The sequence below is a fragment of the Otolemur garnettii genome, unplaced genomic scaffold (assembly GCF_000181295.1).
Source record: "Otolemur garnettii isolate 467f Iridium unplaced genomic scaffold, OtoGar3 scaffold00021, whole genome shotgun sequence".
Classification (NCBI taxonomy): domain Eukaryota; kingdom Metazoa; phylum Chordata; class Mammalia; order Primates; family Galagidae; genus Otolemur; species Otolemur garnettii.
In genome coordinates this window covers 18643452-18657504 of record NW_003852416.1, presented here as the reverse complement: position 1 = coordinate 18657504, position 14053 = coordinate 18643452, and the positions used below count along the sequence as shown (strand labels likewise).

Sequence of the window (14053 nt, the reverse complement as noted above, 5' to 3'; positions counted from 1 at the left end):
ATTGAGTTGACTGAAGGCTGGCAGCCTCCAGGTACATTGTTGTTTGGCGGGCCCGGGCTGGGGATTTGAACCCGCCACCTTAGGTGTATGTGGCTGGCACCTTAGCTGCTTGAGCCACAGGCGCCGAGCTGAGACTCTACCTTTTGAAACCTTTCTAACATGAAATAATGAGGCAAAGAAAGCAAAGATAGACTAGACAAAATGAACAAAATGCAAACAAAAGGACACAGTAAAACAGTAACAAGTGGCTCTTGTCTGCATTGATTTATGTAACCTTTTCTAATATATCCCAGTTGCAATTCAGGTGAATGGCAGCTTCAAGTAGAGGACACTTCCAGAGGTGGAATTGAGACTCTCTTGGGTTCTAACCCATTAATCTGAGATAGAGGCCCTACAAACTTTAGCAGATCTCAAATTTATCTGTGAGGTGCCAATTTGATAGTTCACAAAAATCAAGCTAAAATCAGGGTAGTTAATTCACATCTTTCTCTGTTCTTATTCCCTTTAGCTGGAATCTTAGTGGTCTTGAAGGAGCTTCTCAGACAGGATTTAATAAGAGAACTATGTAAACAGATCTCTCTTAAAAGACTTAGGTATCTTCAGCAGTGACATTAAAAATATTTTACAAACTGGCATGGCACCTGTAGCATAGTGATTACAGTACCAGCCACATACTCTGAGGCTGGCAGGTTCAAACCCAGCTCGGGCCTGCTAAACAACAATGACAACTGCAACAAAAAATAGCCGAGCATTGTGGCAGGTGCCTGTAGTCCCAGCTACTTGGGGGACTGAGGCAAGAGAACTGCTTAAGCCCAAGAGTTGGAGGTTGTTGTGAGCTATGATACCTCGGCACTCTACCGAGGACAACATAGTGAGACTCTGTCTCAAAAAAAAAAAAAAATTACAAACTATACAGAAATATAAATTAATATGTAAATCAATGCACACATTAAAATTGTAAAAATAATTCCCTTTTATTCTCTAAATAATCTTGTGATACTATAAGATATACTTTTGGACTGGGTGTGATGGCTCACACCTGTAATCCTAACACTCTAGGAGACCAAAGCAGATGGATTGCTTGAGCTCACGAGTTCAACACCAGCCTGAGCAAGAGTAAGACCCCATCTCTACTAAAAAAAAATGAAAAACTGAGGCAAAAGGATTGCTTGAGCCCAAGAATTGGACATTGCTGCAAGCTATGATGCCACAGCACTCTACCAAGAGTGACAAAAATAATAATAAAATCAAAGTTAAAAATACATATATATATTTGGTCTTCAAGCCCATTTCCTGGTATACAACTCTGAAAGTCCTTAGAATTGGCTCAGCACCTATGATTCAAGTGGCTAAGGTGCCAGCCACATACACCTAAGGTGGCGGATTCAAATCCAGCCTGGGCCCACCAAACAATGACAGCTGCAACCAAAAAATAGCATTGTGGTGGGTGCCTGTGGTCCCTGCTACTTGGGAGGCAGAGGCAGGAGACTCACTTGAGCCCAGGAGTTGGAGGTTGCTGTGAGCTGTGATGCCATAGCACTCTACCCAGGGGGACAGCTTGAGGCTCTATCTCAAAAAAAGAAAGTCCTTAGAATTTCCAAAGTAATGGATTTTGTATATTGAGTTGACTGAAGGCTGGCAGCCTCCAGGTAGCTTCAGAATGGAGGGTGGTCACCAGAAAGGCCAAGGCATGATTAAAGGACTGGGCTTTCAGCCTCCCTCCCCCTGCCAAAAAAAAAATCCAGGGATGGCAAAGGGACTGAAAGTTAAGTTGAACATCAATAACCAGTGGTTTAATCAATCACACCTATGTAAGGAAGCCTCCATAAAAACTCAAAAGGACAGGGTTCAGAGAGCTTCTGGATAGCCAAATACCTGGAGGCCTGTAGGAAGGTGAACAAGAACTCATTCACATGCTGGAAGGATGATGCACCCCCAACTCCGATGGGTACAGAAATAGAAGCTCCTGGGCTCCAGACTCCTTCAGACCTCGCCCGATATGTCTCTTCTACTGGCTGTTTATTTGTGTCCTTATATCCTTTGCAATAAACTGGTACAGGCGTCCTCAAACTATGGCCCACAGGCCACATGTGGTCCGCCTACAACATTTATCCAGCCCGCTGGGTGTTTTTGCCACCACTGCCTGTCCTGCTTAGCAGCCAACTTGTCCTGGGGCCTGCAGTCCGGCCCTCCAACGGTCTGAGGGACAGTGAACTGGCCCCCTGTTTAAAAAAGTTTGAGGACCCCTGAACTGGGACATGTGTTTCATAGAGTTCTGTGAGCTGCTATACCAAATTAATCGAACCCTATCTCCAGGTAGATAGTGTTAGAATTGAATTAGAGGATATCCAGCTGGTGTCCACTGCAGAAGTAATTGCTTGTTTGGTGTGTGTGGAGAAAACCCCCCTACATTGAGTCCCAGAAGTCCTCTGTGATTGTGGTTGAGTAAGAAAATACAAAAAAAAAATTTAAGTGTATTTTTTTAGTTACAAATCTATACCAAAACTGCTTACTTAGTGATATAAATTGCAGTATAGGCCAGGCACAGTAGCTCACACCTGAAATCTTAGCACACTGGGAGGCCGAGGCAGGGGGATATCACCCAAACTCAAGAGTTTGAGACCACCCTGAGCAAGAACAAGACCACATCTCTATTGAAAATAGGGAAAAAAAAAAACTAGACAGGCATTGTGGCGGACACCTACAGTCCCTAAGCTATTAAGAAGGCTAAGCCAAGAAGATCACTTGAGCCCAGAAGTTTACTGTGAGCTATGATGCCACAGCACTCTACCTAGGGTGACAGAGTGAGACTTTATCTCAAATAAATAAATAAATAAACAGCAGTATAAATCATCCTAACAGCTTCCAAATAATTTGCTGATTTTTAGAAATTATGGTGTGATTTTCTGTTGGATACATTTGTCACTAGCTAAATGATGCCCTTGTGTGAGCTATGATTTGCCTTAGCAATTTATAAACTCATCTATCAATTTCCCCATGAGATTGATAGTCATTAGGTCCCTAGTGCTAACAGCTTTGTCACAGCCAGCAAGAGCAGCTAGATGCTGCCCACACATGATCAACCATGTACAATACATTTCTGAGTGCGAGTACCTCTCACACAGCCTGCTGTACCTTGGTTCCTGCTGCCAATGCCATCCCATCAACACTGAGCCACTGTGGAGCAGGAGTGAGATGCTACCTATACCCCCAGCCCATGCTGTCACTACTCTCTCACTCCTCCAGTGACTACTCATTTCAGCGCTGCTCCTAGGATCTGTTCCTGTCTTCATAGTCACCCAAAAGGTGACATCATTAGCTTTGTGGTCTCAATAACTTACACTATTTACCAAACACAATGAAAATTTTAAGAACTGCTACAGCCTTAAAGATAAGGCAGGGCCGGGCACGGTGCCTAACGCCTGTAATCCTAGCATTCTGGGAGGCCAAGAAGGGCAGACTGCTTGAACCCAGGGGGTTAGGTTGCTGTGAACTAGGCTGACACCACAGCACTCTAACCTAGGCGACAGGGTGAGACTCTATCTCAAAAAAAAAAAAAAAAAGATATATACTGGCAGAATGACTCCCAGTATACTGCTTCTTGCGGAGTTTCTTTAATGTGTGTAACAGTTTCTATTTCAACACAAGACAGGTTCTACCTTCTCCTAAAATCTTGTAGGGACTACTGAAGTCTACCTTCCTTCTGGTGCCTACCCACAGGTCTGCAAGTATCTGATTTAAGAAAAGTTCAAGTTGTCCATGTTAAGAATAACTTAAAGGAGAGTTTACTCTCCAGGAGACTATTTCCCCTCATTCTCAAATCCTGTAGAAGCAGTGGGAACGGCAATAAGAATCAAGGAATAGGTGGCACCCATAGCTCAATGGGTAGGGCGCCAGGCACATGCACCAGGGCTGGTGGGTTCAAATACAGCCCTGGCCTACTAAAACAACAACAACAAAAATAGCCAGAAGTTGTGGCGGGTGCCTATAGTTCCAGCTACTTGGGAGGCTGAGGCAAGAGGATCACTTAAGCTCAAGAGTTTGAGGTTGCTGTGAGTTGTGACACCACAGGACTCTACCAAGGGCAACAAAGTGAGACTCTATCTCAAAAAAAAAAGGATCAAGGAGTACAGCTGGGGAGTAGGAATTTATTGGTTATACTGTCCTACCTCTATTGCTCCAGGGAAGACTTTTCTTTCTTTCTCTTTTTTTTTGTTTTGTTTTTATTTGTTTGGTTTTTGGAGAGAGTCTTCACTCCATATTGCCCTGGCTAGAGTATAGTGGCATGATCACAGCTCACCACAACCTCACCTTCCTAGGCTCAAGCAATCCTCCTACCTTGGCCTCCCAGAGTGCTAGGATTACTAACATAAGCCACAACACCCCACTTCTTTTTTTGGTATAAGTACCTCCCCCATCATTACTTTACCTATAGCATTCATAACAGATGTGAAATTGTTTCATTCTTCACCTACACTCTGGCTTTGAATTTAAGTCTTTCCATACTCCATATTTCTTCTATTTCACTAGGAGGATTATAAACTTCTCTGAAATGCTAGAAATTCATTTTGCTTTCAATTTCTCATTCTGCTGTGCACTACTGAAAAGCAGTATGTAATGAAAAGTGAGAGCAGCAACCTGGCCAGTTGCCCGGCTGGGAGCAGATAAGTTCACCTGAAAAGGACTTGATGCTCCAAATACTAAAAACTGAAAAGGGAGCTGGAAATAGGGAAAGGAAGATATGAAAACATGCTTATGGGTAGCAATGAAGAAAGTGAATTTACCCTGAGGGTGAGCCCAGCCTCTGTCAACTTGATGCCGCATTATCTTCTCCATCTTTCCTAACCTCAAAACAGTCAATTAGGGAGCAGGTGGAAAAAGCACCTAAGAAAGCAATGCAATACAAAAATTCTTCCGAGGGTGAAGTTAGGAATGAGGGGGAGGTAGAAAATAGAACATTAGCATTAACCAGGTTCACTGGCTAGGAATGTGAGGGTTTGGGTGAACAGATATATACCTGACTTTACAGTACTGAACACACAATCTTAGCATATCATCCCTACCTACCTTCAACTGCTCCCTATCATCCACTTAAATCTCAGGCAAGCTTTTTTCCTACTCTTACTCTTCCTCCATGCACCTTATACTCTAACTATCCAGAATCACTTTCCATTGTCCAAACACAGCACGCTTTCAAGTGTCCAAGCCCCTTGGAGGCTTGGTCCATGCTGGTCCCTTTTCCACTCCTTCTCATAGAAAATTCCTAGTGTTTCTTCATGTCTGAGGTCAAATGTAAACTTACCTGATTCCCCAGTCAGCATACCCATTTATGCAAATCTTTCCTTTGTCATTTTTTTTTTAGAGACAGAGTCTCACTATATCACCCTCATTAGAGTGCCATGGTGTCACAGTTCACTGCAACCTCCAACTCCTGGGCTTAGGCAATTCTCCTGCCTCAGCCTTCCAAGTAGCTGGGACTACAGGCATCTGCCAGAACACCTGGCTATTTTTTGTTGTAGTTTGGCCAAGGCCGGGTTCATACCTGCCACCCTCAGTATATAGGGCTGGTGCCCTACCCACTGAGACACAGGCACCGCCCTCCTTTGTCATTTATAGAAGTGTTAAGAATGCAGCCTTTGGGTTCAAACAGACATTGAGTCTGAATCTTGGTTATGCAACTTACTAGCTGTGAACCGGTCTTTCTAGTTGTGAATACCAGCCTGCAAGAAGGCCCCCAACAATCCCCCCCTTCTCATAGTCATATCTTTATAAAGTCCCTTTATATACTGTATCAGAGGTGGTCTGTGGGATCAATAGAAATAATATGTTCCCTTACGATTAGGTTATAGAAGAGACTGTGGCTTCCATCTTGGGCTCTTATTCTCTTTCTCTCTTGGATTACTTGCTCTGGGGGAAGACAGTTCTCATGCTGAGCAACTTAATAGAGAGGCCCACATGGTGAAGAACTGAGGCTTGCCAACAACCATTAAGTGAGCTTAAAAGCAAATCCCCCAGCCCCAGTAGAACCTCAGAAGCCTATAGCCCCCACTAACATTTTATAGCCTTGTGAAATTCCCTATGCCAAAACTGTTCAGCTAAGCTTCTTCTGGATTCCTGAACCACAGAAACTATGAGATGATAAACATTTGCTTTAAACCTCTAGGTTTTAAAGTAGTTTGTTACTGGGTGGCACCTGTGGCTCAGTGGGTAAGGTGCTGGCCCCATATACCAAGGGTGGTGGGTTTGAACCTGGCCCTGGCTAAACTGCAACAAAAAAATAGCCGGGCATTCTGGCAGGCGCCTGTAGTCCCAGCTACTCAGGAGGTTGAGACAAAAGAATCACCTAAGCCCAGGATATGGAGGTTGCTGTGAGCTGTGACACCACAGCACTCTACCAAGGGCAATAAAATGCGCCCTCTGTCTCTAAAAAAATAAAAATAGGGCGGTGCCTGTGGCTCAGTGAGTAGGGCTCTGGCCCCATATACGGAGGGTGGGGGTTCAAACCCAGCCCTGGCCAAACAGCAACAAAAAAATAGCGGAGCATTGTGATGGGCGCCTGTAGTCTCAGCTACTCAGAAGGCTGAGGCAAGAGAATTGCCTAAACCCAGGAGTTAGAGGTTGCTGTGAGCTGTGACGACACAGTACTCTACCAAGGGAATAAAGTGAGAATCTGTCTCTAAAAAAATAAATAAATAAATAAATAAAATAAAAATAAAGTCGTTTGTTACATAGCAATAGACAACTAATGCAACTGGGAAGGGATGGTAACACCCCAGGATTTATAGTAAGAAAATCTAGGTTCAACTCCAGATAATGGTGTCTACTGAAGAATAACCTTTGGCAAAGCATATACTCTCCTGAGCCTTAATTTCTTTACTTATGAGATAACTGGGACTACAATAAGATATACTGCAGATATAACACATCCTAAAACTAGAACATAAGTAAATCAAACTAGAAAGACTAAACAAACCAAATCTTTTTTTTTTTTTCAAGAGACAGAGTCTTACTTTGTTGCCCTTGGTAGAGTGCTGTGGCATCACAGCTCACAGCAACCTCCAGCTCTTGGGCTTAGGCGATTCTCTTCCTCAGCCTCACAAGTAACAAACCAAATCTGAACACTGAGATACTTAGGTTCACAGATGCTATCTAAAATAAGCATTAAGGCCAGGTGCAGTGGCTTATGCCTGTAATATTAGCACTCTGATAGGCCAAGGTAGAAGAAGTCTTTGAGCCCAAGGGTTTGAGGTTGCAGTGAGCCATGATGTGGCCACTGCACTCTAAAACAGAGAGAGACTCTGCCTCAAATAAATGAATAAATAAATTTTAAAAAGCAGACAATTCATCTGTTAAATATAAGAAAAATGATAAAGAGCAGCTTCTCATAATCTTTGAATTGAAGGATCAGATTTATTTCTAAACACCAAAAGGTATGGAAAAATATAAACTGTAACCTACTGACCTAAAAGTAAAATTTTTATCATCACTTCAAACCTAGAAAACCAAGACTATACAGTCTACAATAAACCTAAAAAGCTGGAGGTCTCCTCTACTTAAAGTAAAAACCTTTATACCTCCCTAGATCTCAGGCGGGAGCACTAGAATGAGGTACATTCTCAGGCAGAGGAACTAGAATGAGTTTGCTGCGCACCGTATCAATCTCTTGCAAAAGATAGAGGTACCAATTCTGCTGTCAAATTCAATTCAGATGCTTTTTAAGGAATAAAGGTGATATATATATATATACACACATATATATATGGGATCACATTAATGTGGCACAGCTATTCTTTGGTATTAGAAGAAGAATGCAGAAGTGGCAAAGAAGAAAGAAAACTTTAAGGCTTAAACTTTATTAAAATATGATTTTTCTTTTTTTTTTTTTTTTGAGACAGAGCCTCAAGCCGTCCCCCTGGGCAGAGTGCCGTGGCATTACAGCTCACAGCAACCTCCAACTCCTGGGCTCAAGCGAGTCTCCTGCCTCCGCCTCCCAAGTAGCTGGGACCACAGGCGCCCGCCACAACGCCCGGCTATTTTTTGGTTGCAGCCGTCATTGTTGTTTGGCGGGTCCGGGCTGGGGATTCGAACCCGCCACCTTAGGTGTACGTGGCTGGCGCCTTAGCCGGTTGAGCTATAGGCGCTGAGCCTAAAATATGATTTTTCATTGCCTCTAATTGTCCTCATTATGTGACTATGATGGCAATCAGATCTCCTCAAGAGAAGAATCTCTAGGGCCAGGTGTGGTGTCTCATGCCTGTAATCTTAGCACTCTGGGAGGCTGAGGCAAGTGGATTGCCTGAGCCCATTAGTTTGAGACCAACCTGAGCCAGAGTGAGACCCTTGTCTCTAAAAAAAAAATAGCCAGGCACTGTGGTGGGTGCCTATAGTCCCAGTTACTCAGGAGGCTGAGACAAGAGAATCCCTTAAGCCCAAGAGTCTGAGGTTGCTGTGAGCTATGACACCATGGCGCTCTACCAAGGGCAACAAAAGTGAGATTCTGATCTTGAAAAAACAAAAAAAAGAATCTCTCAGCCAAGCCACTGGAGACGTATCTTCCTAGCTAGGTTGTCAGGGCAATGTAGGCTAAGAATGGACCAGCAGCTCTATCTCCCTGACCTCTTTCTATCTTCTAACTACTACAGCCCAGAGACAACAAAATAGTCTCCTAGAATCACATATCTTTGAATTACAACAGCCCCCTCTGATCACTGCTTTATTGCATCAGCCCTGCTCTTCATGCAGTGTGTCTAAAAGTGATAATGAAGATACATGCAGAATCCAAATTATGGTTTGTACTTTTCCCCCCTTCTGAAAAGATGCACAAATCCAGACCATAAAATGTTTCCTGCCACTTCTCTACACATAAATATATTTTCCTTGAAGTACATATAGATCATAAATTTTCTACCACTCAATTCTTTAAAATAGATTTGCACACATTAAATGAACCAGAGTACTTACACATAGAGATCCATAGGAAACTCCTTCATCATGTGTGTTACAATAAACTCAACCATCAGGTCTGAAACGTGAAAGGAGAAAAATTCAATCAATTACAATGAAATTTATTCCTTGCCTTTCTGAGTCAGAAAAAAAGCTTCTGAGTACGTCCTGCACTCATGCTAAATGTCATCTACTAACCACATCTGTATTCACTTGCACTTTAATTTATTTTATACTAAGCACTTTTTCTAACACTGTTCACCATCTGTCACTCGTAAAGTAACAAGAAAATTAGTTCAGTCTCCTACTTCCAGAAAGATACCTTGGCCTGCCAATAAATTCAGATACAAGGAAAATTTAATTGTGTAGATATTTCATAACACAGCACTAATAATAAATGCCAGAGGGAAATCATATCCTCAGACTAGAACAATGAGACAAGCAGAGTCAAAATTAATGATCACATTTGTGTAACCAGAGAGTCAACTCTAAAGTTGTGGCAGTCCATCTCACCTCACTATCATGCTCGGTTTGACAGATATTGAAAGAAATGGTGTGTGGGGCTTTGGGTCAATACAGGCTTATTACATAGTCTATTTCAAAATTCAAGTAGATTTAGGAACTGAGTCTGAATATCTAAGTGGTATTAAGAGTTCAGCTAAATCCCCTAAGGAAACTGCAAAATTCTCTGTAGACAAAAATTACCCAAAATACAGCCCTCTGTCAGCTCTGCCCTTTTTTTTTTTGTAGAGACAGAGTCTTACTTTATCGCCCTTGGTAGAGTGCCGTGGCGTCACACAGCTCACAGCAACCTCCAACTCCTGGCTTAAGCCACTCTCTTGCCTCAGCCTCCCGAGTAGCTGGGACTACAGGCGCCCGCCACAACGCCCGGCTATTTTTGTTGTTGTTGTTGCAGTTTGGCCGGGCTGGGTTTGAAACCACCACCCTCGGTATATGGGGCCGGCACCCTACTCAATGAGCCACAGGCACCACCCCGCTTCTGTCAGCTCTGTTAGCTGTGATCCAGTTTAATTTATCCAGAGGAAGTTTTATATCCCTGAATCTTGAACTCTAAGCCTTCTGGCCAGCTAATGCATCAATTTGGACCAAGAAGGGCAGGGAAGAATTTAAAATCTTGATTGAGAATAAGATTATTTTACAAATTTATATCATATATCAAGTTTAGACATAGCCATTTGTTTCCCTGGAATGACTTTCTTCCTTTAAAAAAAAAATTCACCTTTCCATTCACCCTTTTATTGAGTACTCTATTCATTTGAGTTACTTTACCAAACACATGGTTTCTTAGGCCAGGAAAGAAACATAACTGGTTACAACTTCTCTGAGTAAGGAGTAGATCAACCAGGATCTACTCCTCATCTTAATCATTAAAATCTATCATTGTCAGCTCGGCGCCTATAGCTCAGCCAGCTAAGGCGCCAGCCACGTACACCTAAGGTGGCGGGTTCGAATCCCCAGCCCGGACCCGCCAAAACAACAATGACGGCTGCAACCAAAAAAATAGCCGGGCATTGTGGCGGGCGCCTGTGGTCCCAGCTACTTGGGAGGCGGAGGCAGGAGACTCGCTTGAGCCCAGGAGTTGGAGGTTGCTGTGAGCTGTAATGCCACGGCACTCTACCCAGGGGGACAGCTTGAGGCTCTGTCTCAAAAAAAAAAAAAATCTATCATTGTCACAGAAAAATTTTGATAATACTCACCCAGTACTGCACATACTAATGGACGACAGGGAAGGTTCTTGTCTGCAGCCTTCTTCCTATGTCTCATAGGCTTCACACACAAAAAAAGGGAAAGGAGATTAGTAGGTATCTGAACTGACATCGAATGGTTTATCATCATGTTTCTCATACATATAAAAGGTCACTATTACAGAGATGCGACCCTTTCTTTCTAAGGATGGGGGAGGGTAGAGCAGGACTTGTGAATGCTTCTCAGGTATCAACACAGGCCTGTGACAAAAATACAATTCACAGCCAGATAAAAGCCTCAAAGGGAACTAGACCATACTATGATGGGAAAGTTGTTGTTTTTACTTTGATTTTATCTATACTAGTGGCATTACTAATAACAAAAGAGGTATACTGGTATATTTCTTGGACAATATAATAATAATAAAAAGAAATGGTGATGGTGGCAGGTACAGAAATAGCAAGAGCAGTTGCAAAGAAATAAAAGTTTAAATCTAAACCTCAATGTGATATTTTTTAACATACCTCCAAGCTTTAGGAAATTCCTAATCTTCCATGTTCTATTTGTTTCACCTCTCAGATGAATGAGTCAAAGATCATACTACATTCTGAATACAAAACGTTTATACCCATCTCTTTGTTGAAATTTATGTTATTGATACATTCCAATATCACTGTCATGGACATATGGTTGTAGATCTTTTTGTCCCCTCATAAGTAAGAAATAGCTCCTCAACACACACAAAAAATACCAATAATAGGCACGGGTCTATTGAACAGCAGCCAAAGGCTGCAAGAGCCTTTTGGCACAACTCTCCACCCACATTTGTTCTAGAAGAATCACTTACATCCCAACCCTACCAACACAAAAAATTTCCTCTAAGAAAAAATAAGAAGCAAAAGAAACACCTACCATTCTATGTAAGTTTACTCGAAAATTCATGTTGTCATCATGCAAAAATGCATTGGCATACTGATCCTAATAAAAATATACCGAAAAGGCAAGGAATAAGAGTACATTTAAGAAACTCAGTTTGTAATCTATCACACTTCATATCAATCCTTGAGCTTTAAGTCCTACTTTCAAGAATCAGTTGCAAAGTTAATAGGATGAACCTAGAGATTTTATGTCAAACCTTATTTAAATCACCAGATTTTACTTGGGTATAATTTCCAAGTATGTCCTTAACTGGTCAAAAATCTCTAAGTGAATTAAAAACAATAAAATTAAAGCAGAGGACACAACCATTATATACCCATATTAATTAAAAATTTTAAAATTTAAAAAACATTAAGACACAAGGACTTGAGGAAAATGCTAAGAGGAATGTTTTCCTATTCCCTCTTCCTTCCCATCTGCTCAGGGAGCTGGCTCTTTTTGTGAAAGCTTAAAGGTTTACATAGAGGCTGTAGGATGCATGTGCAGGCTCCACCCACTTTACGAGTAAAAAGAGAGGTCTATGCTCTGCATGCAAGGAATGGGCTCAACAGAGAAAGAAAACTGCTACACAAACAGTATGAAGCAGGCAAGACCCTGTGTATCCCTGGCTTTGCTGAAGACCGATAAAAAATCAAAAACTTCTCACCATAAATTGGTAACAAATATCGCTTGGCTCTTTCCCAACACCTTTTCTGAAGATCCTGACAAGCCTACAGGCTCTAATTACTAGGAACTGTTACAATTTATGAAAAACAACTCCTTTAAAGATTTTCTTAGAAAGATTTTTAAAAAATAATTACACCCAGCCCACTGCTAATAAGCAACTCTTCTATAACCAACCATCCCTAACCTTGTAAAAAGGAGGTCATCTTTCCACAAAGCCTATGAAAAAAGAAAGTCTTTGAAAGTTCTTTACTCCATGTGGACCATCTTTACTCTTCTTTTTTTTTTTTTTTTTTTTTTTGAGACAGAGCCTCAAGCTATCCCCCTGGGTAGAGTGCCATGGCATCACAGCTCACAGCAACCTCCAACTCCTGGGCTCAAGGAGTCTCCTGCCTCAGCCTCCCAAATAACTGGGACCACAGGCACCCACCACAACGCCTGGCCATTTTTTTTATTTTTTGGTTGCAGCCATCATTATTATTTGGCGGGCCTGGGCTGGGGATTCGAACCCGCCACCTTAGGTGTATGTGGCTGGCGCCTTAGCCGCTTGAGCCACAGGCACCGAGCCTACTCTTCTTCTTAAAAGAGAAAAGAACAGAGTAAGGAGGCCGGGGTAAAGCTAAAAACTTAGTTCTAGGGTGGCGCCTGTGGCTCCAAAGGGCAGGGCACCAGCCCCATATGCCAGAGGTAGCAGGTTCAAACCCAGCCCCAGCCACAAAAAAAAAAAAAAAAACTTAGTTCTAAACTGATTCAAGTTTTCTTATACTTGTGTGTCACCAAGATGCATGCAAGCCTAATTAGTCCAACCAAAAATGCCTTCTTACAAAACTGAGGCATTTCCTTTTTTCTCCCCGGGCTCTTCTTCACCAAACTACAATCCAACCAACTTGACTAAATTTCCAATTCCTCACTCAGGCTTTATTCTCTCCACCCTTCACTCATAGGAAGCATTTTATTTATTTATTTATTTATTTATTTCTAATTTAAAGACTAAGTTTTACTATGTTGCCGCAGCTAGAGTGCAGGGGCTATTCAAAGATATAATCACATGCACTACAGCCTCAAACTCCTGGGCTCAAGAGATCCTCCTGCCTCAACCTCCTGAGTAGCTAGAACTATAGGCATGCTCTTTTTTTATTTTGCTAAATGCAAAAGAACCAACATGAGTAGCTTCAAAGGAGCAGGATTATTTTTTCTAAAGAGTCTCTTATTTACAACTCTTAAAAGCCAGAATCTTCCAGTCCTCACTTATAGAGGTTATCATAGCACAATTTATTAACTCATCTAGCAAATACTAACTGAACTTCTACTATGTGCTAGACACTGAGAATACAGCAGTAAAGGAGAAAAAGTCCTTGTTGTCAGAGTTACACTCTAATGCAGTGTGGTTCTCAGCCTTCCTAATGTGTGGCCCTTTAATACAGTTCCTATGGGTCGTGACCCACAGGTTAAGAAACACTGCTGGAATGTAAGGAGAAGACAGAAAACACAAAGGAGGAACACTTTCTCTCCCAAGACTTAGGACCCTAAAAGTCACAAAACAGGAAGCAAGGGTGGGGAGGGGGGCAAGGCAGGAAAAGATAGCACTTTATAAGAGACTAATACCAGAAGGTTGATGAGACCTACCTCTGCAATACATGTAAGGATAATCAGACAGAGTTTGCCACTGTGAAGCCTGTGTTCATCTGTAAAGAAAAATAAATAAATAAATCCTCTAAATCATCCAGACCATGTTTTGATAGAGAACAAAGATGTATACCTTAAAAAGAAACATTCACACTTTCTCTTTTTTTTTTTTTTT

The 14053-nt window shown here is 42.0% G+C and overlaps 1 protein-coding gene across 1 annotated transcript in view; it reads right to left on the bottom strand.

Annotated features, from left to right (window-relative positions):
* Positions 1-14053, bottom strand: part of CUNH10orf76 (chromosome unknown C10orf76 homolog) — a 232993-nt gene that overhangs the window by 150113 nt on the left and 68827 nt on the right. Inside the window, exons 15-18 of the mRNA XM_023511776.1 lie at positions 13879-13937; positions 11563-11628; positions 10662-10731; positions 8962-9022 (exon numbers count right to left, since the gene is read on the bottom strand). Of these exons, the coding sequence (XP_023367544.1) occupies positions 8962-9022; positions 10662-10731; positions 11563-11628; positions 13879-13937 (256 nt within the window). The remainder of the gene's footprint in view (positions 1-8961; positions 9023-10661; positions 10732-11562; positions 11629-13878; positions 13938-14053) is intronic.